This window comes from Astyanax mexicanus, chromosome 22, assembly GCF_023375975.1.
Source record: "Astyanax mexicanus isolate ESR-SI-001 chromosome 22, AstMex3_surface, whole genome shotgun sequence".
Classification (NCBI taxonomy): Eukaryota; Metazoa; Chordata; class Actinopteri; order Characiformes; family Acestrorhamphidae; genus Astyanax; species Astyanax mexicanus.
Window position 1 is genome coordinate 1,127,525 of NC_064429.1, and position 12,830 is coordinate 1,140,354.

The 12,830-nt window shown below is 37.4% G+C and overlaps 1 protein-coding gene across 6 annotated transcripts in view; it reads right to left on the reverse strand.

Annotated features, from left to right (window-relative positions):
- Nucleotides 1–12,830, reverse strand: part of smtnb (smoothelin b) — a 101,807-nt gene that overhangs the window by 46,893 nt on the left and 42,084 nt on the right. For all 6 annotated transcript variants that reach the window (XM_049470372.1, XM_049470374.1, XM_049470371.1 and 3 more), the window contains one exon: nucleotides 9,361–9,445. In XM_049470372.1, coding sequence (XP_049326329.1) covers nucleotides 9,361–9,445 — 85 coding nt within the window. The remainder of the gene's footprint in view (nucleotides 1–9,360; nucleotides 9,446–12,830) is intronic.

Genomic DNA, 12,830 nt, shown 5'->3' on the forward strand with positions numbered 1-12,830 from the left:
TCACGTCACAGTATGAGCACAGCACAGTCTGTCTTCTTCTCTAACCCTCTCAAAGCTCAAAGCACAACTGCAGCCAGGCTGGAGTCTGAATCTGCTTTTCAGCGCTGTTACCTCAAACTCAAGATTTATGGAGTCTAGTGCAAGTGCTGCTGAAGTCACGTCTAGAAGTAGGACCACAGTGAACGGCCGGTTTGGGGAACTGTGAGGACAATTGACTGGAAATATTCACACAATATATAGCGTTCAGCTACGTTAAGTAACAGTACCAACAGAATATGGTAAGCTACAATAACCTATTAGCAGGTGTGGGCCAGAGGGGTATAAAGAGTTTGTGATTAAAATAGATTGCCCCAGAATTGAGCTGTGGAGCAGTGGAACTATATTCTCTGGAATGGTGACGCTCCATCCAAAACTGAGTTGGAGAGAATTGGGATAAGGTGGGTGAGGTGATCATCCAAGATCTTGACCTCATAAATGCAATCAAATCCTCAAAGATCTGATAGTAATAAATCTAGTAGAAAGCATTCCGACACAGTAAAGACAGTTACTCAAACAAAAGCAGGACTATCACTTTTCTCCGAGCTGTGGATTGATTGTGTAATTCCGTTTGAGTTTATAATTGCTGTTTGCTGTTGTTTTTCTATTTTACTTGGATAAAAACACTCATATTGCAAGGAGATTGTTTGACTCCACAGAGCTGAGCTACAATCACTTCAGTGTGTTAGTTTGGCTAGTGGTAACTAGTGAGCTGTATCTGCTTCCTTGGGAGTGCTGATCTATACATCGCTGCACTACAGAAAAATATGTAATATCCAGTGGCGGATGCTGGTCTTTCAATGAGGGGAAGCTCAATTTCAGCCTACATCTTAACATATGTAGTTTTATTTATACAATAATTCTACTCTCCCTGAGATTTTTATTTTTTTTTTGTAAACAAAAGGCATTATTTTCAAGTTTTCACTACACAACAAAAAGGTACCCATTCTTTACATTGAACAATTACATAAAAAAGACGCTATGACATAAATAAACATAAAATGATCAGTAAAAAAAAACATTTCGCAAAACCTTTAAATATGGTAAAGGAACAAATGCAGGTAAATTTAGTACCTTTTTGGACAGTTTTAATTTCCTTGAATTATCCCTTTATTAATTAAAATTATTTTAATTATTCTTAATGATAACACAATACTTACTACTGGCCCCTGTTCATTTATGTCCTGAGATAGTTTCATCAAGAGGAATGGCCATCAGTACATTTTATTTGTTACAGCACTTCCAGTCAGCCAGCTCACTTTATCATCCCAGAACAGCTGAAAATACCTGTTACTTTTCCCACCTTTTACACCAAATTAATCAGAAAAGCACCAGAAATAGAAGCTGGATTTGTCGCTAGTCGTTTTTAATAAAGAAAATGCCGCTATAAGGATTAGGAAAGTCTCCGGTTAAACTCAGAACAGAATGAAAATGGATTTTTACACTAAAAGATCGCTGATTCGCTTATTTCGCTGCACGCTTTGCTCCGCTATTGAAGTCTGTGCACTGTTTAAAGCAGCGCTGTGAAGCTGCGGGAATGAGTGAGAGGAAAGCCGCGGCGTTACCAGTGATAAGAAGCTGATTCTGAACTAAGTTCAGCGCGGTGTAGCGCATATTTAATCAGTGACATGTACACACAACAGTATATATTTAATCACTTATTTTTTACATTTTAGGGGAAGCTGAGCTTCCCTTGCAGTCTTAGAGCAATCGCCACTGGTAATATCCAAATAAAATGTATCCAAATGCCACTGATCAGGCTGCAGGTTCCAGAAGAAATCAGGAACCTTTACTTTACCACAGATTTTTTTTTACTAGCACATTCCAAGCAAAAACTTACACTGCTAATAAATTGTACTATTTGCTTAGGTGCCCAAAACTGTAGAACAGCTCCATAATTATAAAATGGCAAAATATTTTACACTAAAAATAAACACACTTGAATACAAAGACACTTTAGTTCAAATGAAATCAGTTTTTAAAGTCTCTGTGGAATGTAGAGCAGCCCTTCAGGCCCAGCCCTTTCCGTGGCTTTATGTGATTGCTGTTGTGTCCGCTGTGGAGGCAGAAGGCAGGCCGTTAGGTTTACAGATCCAAACCCCAAACACATTCTTCTCCATCAGCAGAAACAAAGCCACGCCACTCTTCTAGACAATTGCTGGGCTATAGATAGACGACAGCAGAGCGGATGTCTGGCCTGAGCAAACGGACAGACTCCTTTATTTAAAGAAACAGTGCAACAAAAAATCCAATTTACACAATTTGCCCCTTAACACAAATCTAATTTAACAGCCAGGACAGTGTGTGACACAGTGTTGAGAACACACACACACACACACACACACACACACACACACCTATTTCCCTATTTACACCCCAGTTACTGTAAAAACATTCACATTTCACACTACATCAGGCCTGCATGGACTGTTCTGAAAACAACAACAATTGAGCAGCACCAGTCAACGACCCTCTTCACACCTGGACATTCTGTGTGCCTAGTATCTGGATTGTCTCCTCATAAGAATCAAATATCGATTGCATCTCAGAGACATGTATTTGTTTATACCGCTTTATGAGTATTGCTCAAAACATGCCCTAGAGCTCATTTACACCTGGTCTCTTCATGGCCATGATATTTGCAGCTGGTCGCAGAAGCAAAAAGATGCTCTACTAAGCATTTGAGGAGAAATCGGCACAACGCTGGTTCCTTTTCTTCTTTTGTTGTTGAATGGGTGACGACAGCCTGCCCTAACTTCAGCTGGAAAAAAGCTTATGTGCTGCAAATCCAAATGACCGTAGATCAGCTGATCTATCTTAGATCACGGCTATCACGGCCTATCTTAGATTGCGGCTACTCAAACATGTCCGTAATTGTTTTTAGCCGATGGCTACCACTAATTTAAACATGTCCGTAATTGTTTTTAGCCGATTGACACCACTAATTTAAACATGTCCGTAATTGTTTTTAGCCGATTGACACCACTAATTTAAACATGTCCGTAATTGTTTTTAGCCGATTGACACCACTAATTTAAACATGTCCGTAATTGTTTTTAGCCGATTGACACCACTAATTTAAACATGTTCGTAATTGTTTTTAACCGATTGACACCACTAATTTAAACATGTCCGTAATTGTTTTTAGCCGATTGACACCACTAATTTAAACATGTCCGTAATTGTTTTTAGCCGATGGCTACCACTAATTTAAACATGTCCGTAATTGTTTTTAGCCGATTGACACCACTAATTTAAACATGTTCGTAATTGTTTTTAACCGATTGACACCACTAATTTAAACATGTCCGTAATTGTTTTTAGCCGATTGACACCACTAATTTAAACATGTCCGTAATTGTTTTTAGCCGATGGCTACCACTAATTTAAACATGTCCGTAATTGTTTTTAGCCGATTGACACCACTAATTTAAACATGTCCGTAATTGTTTTTAACCGATGGCTACCACTAATTTAAACATGTCCGTAATTATTTTTAGCCGATTGACACCACTAATTTAAACATGTCCGTAATTGTTTTTAGCCGATTGACACCACTAATTTAAACATGTCCGTAATTGTTTTTAACCGATTGACACCACTAATTTAAACATGTCCGTAATTGTTTTTAACCGATTGACACCACTAATTTAAACATGTCCGTAATTGTTTTTAACCGATTGACACCACTAATTTAAACATGTCCGTAATTGTTTTTAGCCGATGGCTACCACTAATTTAAACATGTCCGTAATTGTTTTTAACCGATTGACACCACTAATTTAAACATGTCCGTAATTGTTTTTAACCGATTGACACCACTAATTTAAACATGTCCGTAATTGTTTTTAACCGATTGACACCACTAATTTAAACATGTCCGTAATTGTTTTTAACCGATTGACACCACTAATTTAAACATGTCCGTAATTGTTTTTAACCGATTGACACCACTAATTTAAACATGTCCGTAATTGTTTTTAACCGATTGACACCACTAATTTAAACATGTCCGTAATTGTTTTTAGCCGATGGCTACCACTAATTTAAACATGTCCGTAATTGTTTTTAACCGATTGACACCACTAATTTAAACATGTCCGTAATTGTTTTTAACCGATTGACACCACTAATTTAAACATGTCCGTAATTGTTTTTAACCGATTGACACCACTAATTTAAACATGTCCGTAATTGTTTTTAGCCGATTGACACCACTAATTTAAACATGTCCGTAATTGTTTTTAGCCGATTGACACCACTAATTTAAACATGTCTGTAATTGTTTTTAGCCGATTGACACCACTAATTTAAACATGTCTGTAATTGTTTTTAGCCGATTGACACCACTAATTTAAACATGTCCGTAATTGTTTTTAGCCGATGGCTACCACTAATTTAAACATGTCCGTAATTGTTTTTAACCGATTGACACCACTAATTTAAACATGTCGGGTCTTGTGACTCTTTACAATAATAAAACCAAGCTTACATAAGACAAGCATGAGGCTGTACATTAGCCGTCTATATATCCTTAAATCACATCAGCAGCATCAGGTGCTGCCATTTGCACAATGTCCATCTTCCTGTAAATACAAATAAACAAGCTATTTAAACCCCGTCATTCTCAACACTTCAGTCACCCCCTCACTGCTTTGACTGGACACTGAGGAAGTTTTTGTTTTTGAGCTCCCTGACTGTTGCTTTAGCTGTGTGTGGAGGGTCAGGATCATGCTGAAAGGTAAACATCCTTCCAGATGTCTGCTTTTAGATAACAGAGAGCAGGATTTCTACAGAACCTCTGTCTAAGGATTCTGTACCATACAGTTCTTATAACCTAATAAACAGCCCAGAGCCACCTGAAGACTAAAAAAGCCCATAAAAGGACTTGGCCTGGCATTAGGGCCATGTACACTGCTGGGCTTTAGCCGGGGGGTGATGGACAGGGCAGTGGAAATCATGGGTTTAACAGTGATGAGGGCAGCTTTCGTTTTGCCAGTCTCTGGTGCAGCCCACTGTCGTGCAGAGTTTGTGTTTTACAGAACAAAAGGCCTACAGTTTCTTCAAAGCTATCTCTTCTAGGATCTGAATGTTTGAAATCTTTTATGCTGCTTGGCTCCAGAGATCTATGTCTTCAATCACCTATTGCTGGTCTATTGTTCTCTGTGGCTGATTCTTTACTTTGACACGCACACTGAGGGAGCATAGGAATTTGTCATTGAAATAAGTCTAAAATAACTATTTATAATGAACTTTTATGGTCTGCTTGCTTTCAGTTTGATGTTTGGCTTTAACTTGTATTTTGTAGGATAATCCTCATAACATGAAATAACTAGTGGTGTCTATAATCTATTACATTTCATTCTTTTCCAAATTAATCACAACAATATTCTGTGATTAACTGCAATTAATCGCACTTGCTCTTCTTAAGACGCAAATTTTTAATGGATATTAAAATGTAAATTAAGAATGAATGTAAAAAATGTAATATGCAATTCTATTTATATCAGAGGTGTCAATTAAAATACTAGTCTATGCTTGAGTGGAAATAAAACCAACGTGGGTCGCTGGAATAAAGAACGTATGATAATTTAGACAGATGGAATCTCAGCTTGGTTGTAAGGATTTCTGAATCAGAACTTAATTTGCTGGGCATAAAAAAACATTTTGACACCTGTAGTTGGTTTCTCTGGTCTGGATCATTTGATGAATTTGGTTATTTGAAGCATTTCTTCCTCTGTTTGGTTTGGTTTCACACAGGCATAAACCTAAACGCAACAAAATGTGCACCAATAAACCACACGAGCACATTGTCTCCTCTGATTGGTCAGAGCTGTCTGGCACAGGAGCAATAAAGTAATTATAGTGAGAAGATTCTGTGTTATAGCGCGCATATCTGTGCACTGTGAATATACTTTAACAAAGGACGCTGAAAATTTGCCGCTGCGCTTTTAAACACAGTGTTTTTAATGGTACGTTCAGTGCAGATGTAAACAGTGAACACTGCACATTACTGCACGTGTAAACAGCACAGTAGCAGAAACAGCATTTGTTCATAGCAGTATATTATCTGGTTAATATATCAGATTAAACTGTGCCTTATCAGCAGTTTATCTCAATTAAAAAGAAGTACATATGTACATATAGCTGGGTTGGATCGAGATCACGTTTTTCACCACAAGCGAACCGTTCCAGCGACCGAAATCTTTGTGTTGGGCGGGGGTGGGGCAGGCTTGGTGGCGTATTTATTTGTATTAAAAAAAAATAATAAAAAGTGTTACTGATTCCAAAATAATTGTGTGCTTTAACGCCGACAGCCCTCGAAATAACTTTACATATTGTTTTGTAGGGATGAAAAAACAGCAGCTCTGTGCAAGGCTCATTGTAGGAACTGCTCGGTCACAGAAAGCCTCAGTTCCTTTGTTTAACCACTAGATGAAACTATGGAGCTGCACACTCTTACTAACAGTCAGCATGGCTGTGTTGAAATTTATGTCAAATGTCATTTTTGCTTAAACTCAACCCTCTTTTCTTATTCTGCAAACACACCTTCAGAGTGCATCTTTCAGCCCATACACATAAGTAGCTATTAGCACAGTAACCTAGCAGAGCTAACGAACACTGCTCACCACAAAAAACATACCGTGTGCTTACGCTATGAACCTCACAGTGCAGTTCCACACGAGAATTCACCCCTCTCTTAGCTGGAACGGGAGGGTTTCAGGATTTGTTTCAAGTTGATTCCATAAAGTAAATAATATTTCATTTTGACAGCCAATAACTACACAGTCCATTTTAAAATCCCAGCAGAATTACATATTTGCTACCATTTGTTTTTGACAGCCCCTTTCTCTTTTTGTAAAAGATAAGCCGATCGAGATAAAACCCAGTCTGTGATCGATATCAACCCTAAAACCGCTGTTTTTCATCTCTCTTGTGTTCAGTTACTAAACAAAAACACTAGACATTTTCAGTACATTATAATTAAGAATATTTTATGCCACAGATAAAATGATAATACAGTAGCAATAATGCAATTACACATTGCTTTTAAAGAGAACTTACAAATTAAAAGGCCTAGTTGTGTCATTTCCTAATTGGTATTCTGTGTTTCCTTTTTTTTAAGAAAATCCCAGTAGCCCAGTTAAGTCAAGTAACTGTTTTCATTTGGTTTCAGTGACTGAAAAAAGCCAATCTCAAGCCAATGCTTTAACTGTAAGCCAAAGTACAAACCATGAAGAAACAAGACAACCACAAGCAATTTTGTGAAAAATGCAGTAAGCTTACACTAACAAGCCAACTATGAGCTAATGTGGTAAATATGAAGTAAACTAGGTCAACTAATGCTAATGCAGTAAAACATACATGACAGATTCCCTATGCCCTGCAATAAGCTTGACAATACTGTTTAAAAACTAAAATCCTAGAATTCTTCAAATATATGAGCGATTTTTATTATACATAACTTAAAAACAATAATTTGTTATTTGAGCCAATACAGTAACAAACAGCACTATGTAGAGCTGTGAAATATGTTTAAGCGAGTCAAAACTGTGCAAAAACTATAAAACTTGGAAGGCTTACAAATATTCATTTAGGAAAAGCTAAACACAAGAAGCAAAGCATTTCTATTTGCATGATATGTATACATTTAACATGTGTGCATTCTTAGAGTAAAGATATGAATACTTTCTTAAAAACGTAGTAGAAAGAGCAGTGAGTTTATAAAAAATCTTTAACTCAGAAGAATGCACAGTCAGAACCTCAATCAAACCACGTCTGCCTTTCTCCACAAGATCCCTCATATAGCCCACTCCTCCCTGTGCTGGCACGGTCTGGCTCCAAACTTCCTGCTTCTCTACGTCACACAGAACAACAAACAGTGGCTTTTCAAACTGTTTGTTCTCCTCGGGGCTCTCCTGCCCTGTTCTCAACCTGGCCAAAATTACGGGTTGGAGGAGCTAAAGTAAGGATAAGCGGAACCACAAATTTCAGGGTCGTACAGAAAAGATGTTACCTAAACAGACTGACCCACTAAATATAGCGGCTGAAAAGAAAGGCAGATGGAAGTCACCCAAAAAATCATCTCTTTACATCTCAGCTCTCATACAGCATAAATTGTGTTTTATTTTTTCTCTAGTGCTGCTAATTACCTACCATAAAGATTTCTTTTTCTTTGTAATGAACTGCCACCTGAATTTAACTAAGCAAATTATGTGGTGTTTCTGCAGTCGGTCAGGTCTAGGTTCAGCAACAGTATGTGCTGAAAGAATGAGGTCAGCTGACTCTACCTGAATATACTGAATATAAAGCAGGTTATTCCATCAATTGATTTTATCTTCTCTGGTACGGAGCATATTCCAAGATAACAATGTCAGGATTCATGGTGCTGGAATAGTGAAAGAGTGATTCAGGGAGCATGAGATCATCATTTTCACACATGGATTCCAGATCTTAACCTCATTGAGAATCTTTGGGATGTGCTGGATGGAGAAGAGCTGCTTTGTGCAGCGGTTGGTCAGACTCTACCATCATCAATGCTGCTGCAAGATCTTGGTGTAAAATTAAAGCAACACAGGATTGAAATAAATCTTGTGATGTTACAGAAGCTTATTGAAACAATGCCACAGTGAACGTATCCCGCAATCAAAGATAAAGACGGTCCAATGAAATAGAGTTGGTGGCATTTTTTTTGGCATTAATCAGTTAAGTCAGATAAGCTTATCTTTCACAAGCTCCCAGTATCGAAACACAGCCCTAGTTGTTACCCATTACACTACGCAAATTCTTGAACTTGGTGATAGAATACATGCATATTACAATATCATGATACAGTGGATATGATTCCATAAATTGCAATATTTAGGGATGCTGTAAGTAATGTGATAAATTGCAATTGTTTTAATAAAAAAAGGAAAAATATCTGTCATATTCTACAAATAATTTTTTTAACTACGAAATCTGAATAAAAGAAGTTTAAAAGTTTTATACCAATATAAACAGTGGGATCAAAACACAGCGTACAATGCTGCTATCTCGTGGGTGTGGTTTTAACACAACAATAAAGGAACAGCTGTATGCCACCAATTTTTACATTTAAACTAATAATTAATCATTAAACTCCCTTATATAATACAATAATAAAGCCTAATAAATGTAACATTTACAAAAAAATGGTTAGAGACCTGGTGAGCATGAAGTAGATCGTTTTTTCCAGGCTCACCACTGTGACTGAGACTTTAACTGTGATTTGATCCAGAAAGCTTTGCAAGGCTTTTGCATTTACGCACAGTATGGAAATGAAGAAAGCAAATCACAACTCACCTGTTCTCAGTACGTCTTTGCTCTGAGTTTGGCTGTGAAATGTCTCAATGCGTTCTGTTTTGTCCACACCTTCTTTCTGTGTTTCCTAAAAACAAGAAAAGGGCAGGTAATGGACCACATGTGACAGAAATCTAAAAGCATTTGTGCCTGATTCCAATGAAAACATCTAGATTCAAGCTCGATCAACATTACTTGCATCATGTTTTCTTATATGAATAGAAACCAACAGTGCACAGACAAACAGACAAAGACAAACAATATCTGCATTACGGTGCAGCTGAAAGCATGACCCAAAACCCTGGGTGAGTGAAACTGAACATTCCCACCCAGTTCTCAGGCAAATCAAAGCAGTCCTATCTTTCCCAGGTAATGCTTCAAATACATTATATAGGTCAACAATAAGTTACAAAAACATGCCTAAATAATTCCTCTTTATCAGTGGGTTTTAACAGCTTAAAGCTGGCACTCCTTGAAAAAGCCGATAAGACCTGGCAGACTAAGGACAAAGGTGGTCTCAGTTAAGCAGATTTAGATGAAGTCTCAATATATTTGCTAGTTTTGTGGTCAAGACCGCCAAGTATATCATTATCAAAGACATATTTTAATATATTCCATTATATATTTTCTAAAATAAATCATTAAAAAATACAAGTTCAGTTTCTTATTAAGACTACCTCAGACAGCATTAACCTGACCTACTGAATTTGAATACCAAGAATTTAGAAGACCATCTCACTTTGAGTCCTAAATGAGGTTGAGACTGAGACGGAGACTATTCATTCATGGTCTTAAGACTTGATAAGCAATACAGTGCTAGTACCTGCTATATCATCTCTGATGTGGAACACACTAAACAGCTGGATAGCTAGTATTTAGTCTGCAGTCAACAAGAACTAATAAGATAATAAGATCACAGTGTCACAAACCTGTATCATATTTATGATGTGTGGCTCATTGTGAGTCTACTAGTGCATCTAAAAAAAATTAAATATCACTGAAAAGCTACTTTATTTCGGTAATTCAGTACAAAATGTAAAACTTATATTATATAGATGTATTAACACAGCGTGATCTATTTGAAGTGTTTATTTTTTTTATTGTAATGATTACAGCTTACAGATAATGAAAATCCAAAAATCAGCATCTCAGAAAAATTAGTATATATCAAGACCAATTGGTACTTTTGTCAGTGTGGGCAGTGTGCCAAGTCCTGCTGGAAAATGAAATCTGCTTTTACATAAGTTGTCATCATTGGGAAGCAAAAAGTGCTGTAAGATTTTCAGAGAAAACACGGTGGATCAACACCAGCAGATGTCAGACATGACTCTCCAAACCATCACTGATCATCAGTACATTTTGCGTTCCATTTGGAAATCAAGAGAGTGGAGAGACACACAGTCCAAACTGCTCGAGGTCTAGAGTAAAGTTTCACCAATCAGTGATGGTCTGCTGGATTTGATCCACTGAGCCACAGATGGCAGATCACTCCACAGGTCATTACTGTGAGCCGGGTAAGAAGTGATATAATAAAATGCCTGATATAAAATACAACAAATATTTTTGCTTTGTGAAACTGTTTTTACTCTATTCAGATATGATGACTTTGGCAAACTCTGTTCCATAAATGTACCATTGCATCCACAATCTTCACTCCAGTAAAGAATCATGGATTAGCTAGCTGACTGAAATGACAACAATTTACCATACTACATATAACCAGTAATTTTCTGGCTTTCTTTTTCCATACATTTTTCCTGCCATACCATTCCTCTGATTAAGGAAACATTTTTTGAGTAACCACCAAATCTCATACTTCATACTTCAGGGCGCCAGCATTGAATATACATGTGTGCACTTAGAACTATTTTTAGCCTGATATTAGGCCTAATTTTGCCTTTTTTCAAATGAGACTTTGAGCATGAAATACGCTCAGATTACATAACTCCTGTAATCTGTGCTCACACTATACCATCAGGATTACAGTACTTTAATATTTGAGAAAAATAAATCTTAACCCCTTTCTTGTTAATACACAGAGCTTGTGTGTATAGGTGTGTGTTGTGGAGTGGAACAGGAAGACTAACGAGTTCAGAGTTTGCACAACACTGGCTTATGCTCTTCTGTTTGTTTTGCATGGCTGAGAGTGTCCTTGAGCACATGCTTTAAAGTATTAAGAGCTGTTCTGGCAGAGGCACCAGCAAACAATTGCTCATCAGTCGCTCTATACACAACACCTGCGTGAAGTGCAGATGACCTGGCACCTGTTCCAGAGAGGTAAATCACAGAGGAGCAGCAAAGAAGAAAAATAACCTGAACCGTTCACACAGTCACAGGAAAAAACACTGCCGACTGATTGATGTCGTTTTGACTAAAAAATTTCCACAATAAAATCATCTTAATGTTTAATGTGACATTTTAAATAGTTTAAGGATACTCAATTTCAATAAAGCAAATTAATTGGGAAATCTGCAGAGCATCCAGCAATATAGGGAGCACTATGTATTTTGTGCAGTTTTATTTAATGACAGAAATACACAAAGCACAGACCATAATAATCAGTACATTTCACTATGGCTAATAATTCAACAGGCAGCTGATTCAAAAAAGTTGAATGGATCACCTGCCAAGTCTCTAAACGAAGACATTTGCTTTGTGTGAGGATTCTTAGAAATCAATAAGCCCAAAAGAATTTAGGGAGGCTTCCAGAGCCGAAGTATACATCTTTAACTCAAAGGATACAGCTGATCAGGTTTCAGAATATTCTCTCCTCCTCCTGCTGCTGCTGCTGCTGCTGCTGCTGAAATGCTGGTGATCATGGTCACATTTTTATATATCCCTAATGTCGCGCATAACATTTAAAACTCCATTATTGCAGTTTCGGCATATATGTAAACTGAATATGGAAGTGACACAGTGTCAAAGTTGTCAAACGGACAAACTAAATAAATAAAATCTTTTTACATGGACTCCCACTGAAATTTAAGATGAGTGCAAAGTTGCAATTTTGGAAATATATATTTATTTACTTGTGCAAAAGTGACAGTATGTTTCATGTGTCTAACAAACTCTGGCTTTTTTTGGAGCGCACTTTGCATGCCGTCTGTGCTCATTCTAACTAGCGATTTGCCATGTAAAATTCTAAAGCAAGCATACTCTCAGCATTTAAATCAGACACGCTGAATAAGATGAAGGTGTATGGCAAGCGAGCAAAGAGGGGAAAAATCAGTAGCACATCACTATAATCCTATACTACAGTTTAATTACAGGCCTTTCTGCCAAGTCCCAGAGTCCGCCTTAACTCTTTCACTGTGCATATGAGTGTGCACATGTGCAAGTAAGTGTGTGAGTGTGTGAGTGTGTGTGTGTGTGTGTGTGATTCCATGCCTTTGTTTGTTTCGGGTTTCAGCTTCCACGCATGCTGTCCTGTAGTAGAAAACCAGCATGAGCTTTAAGATTGTGGCCACAGAAAA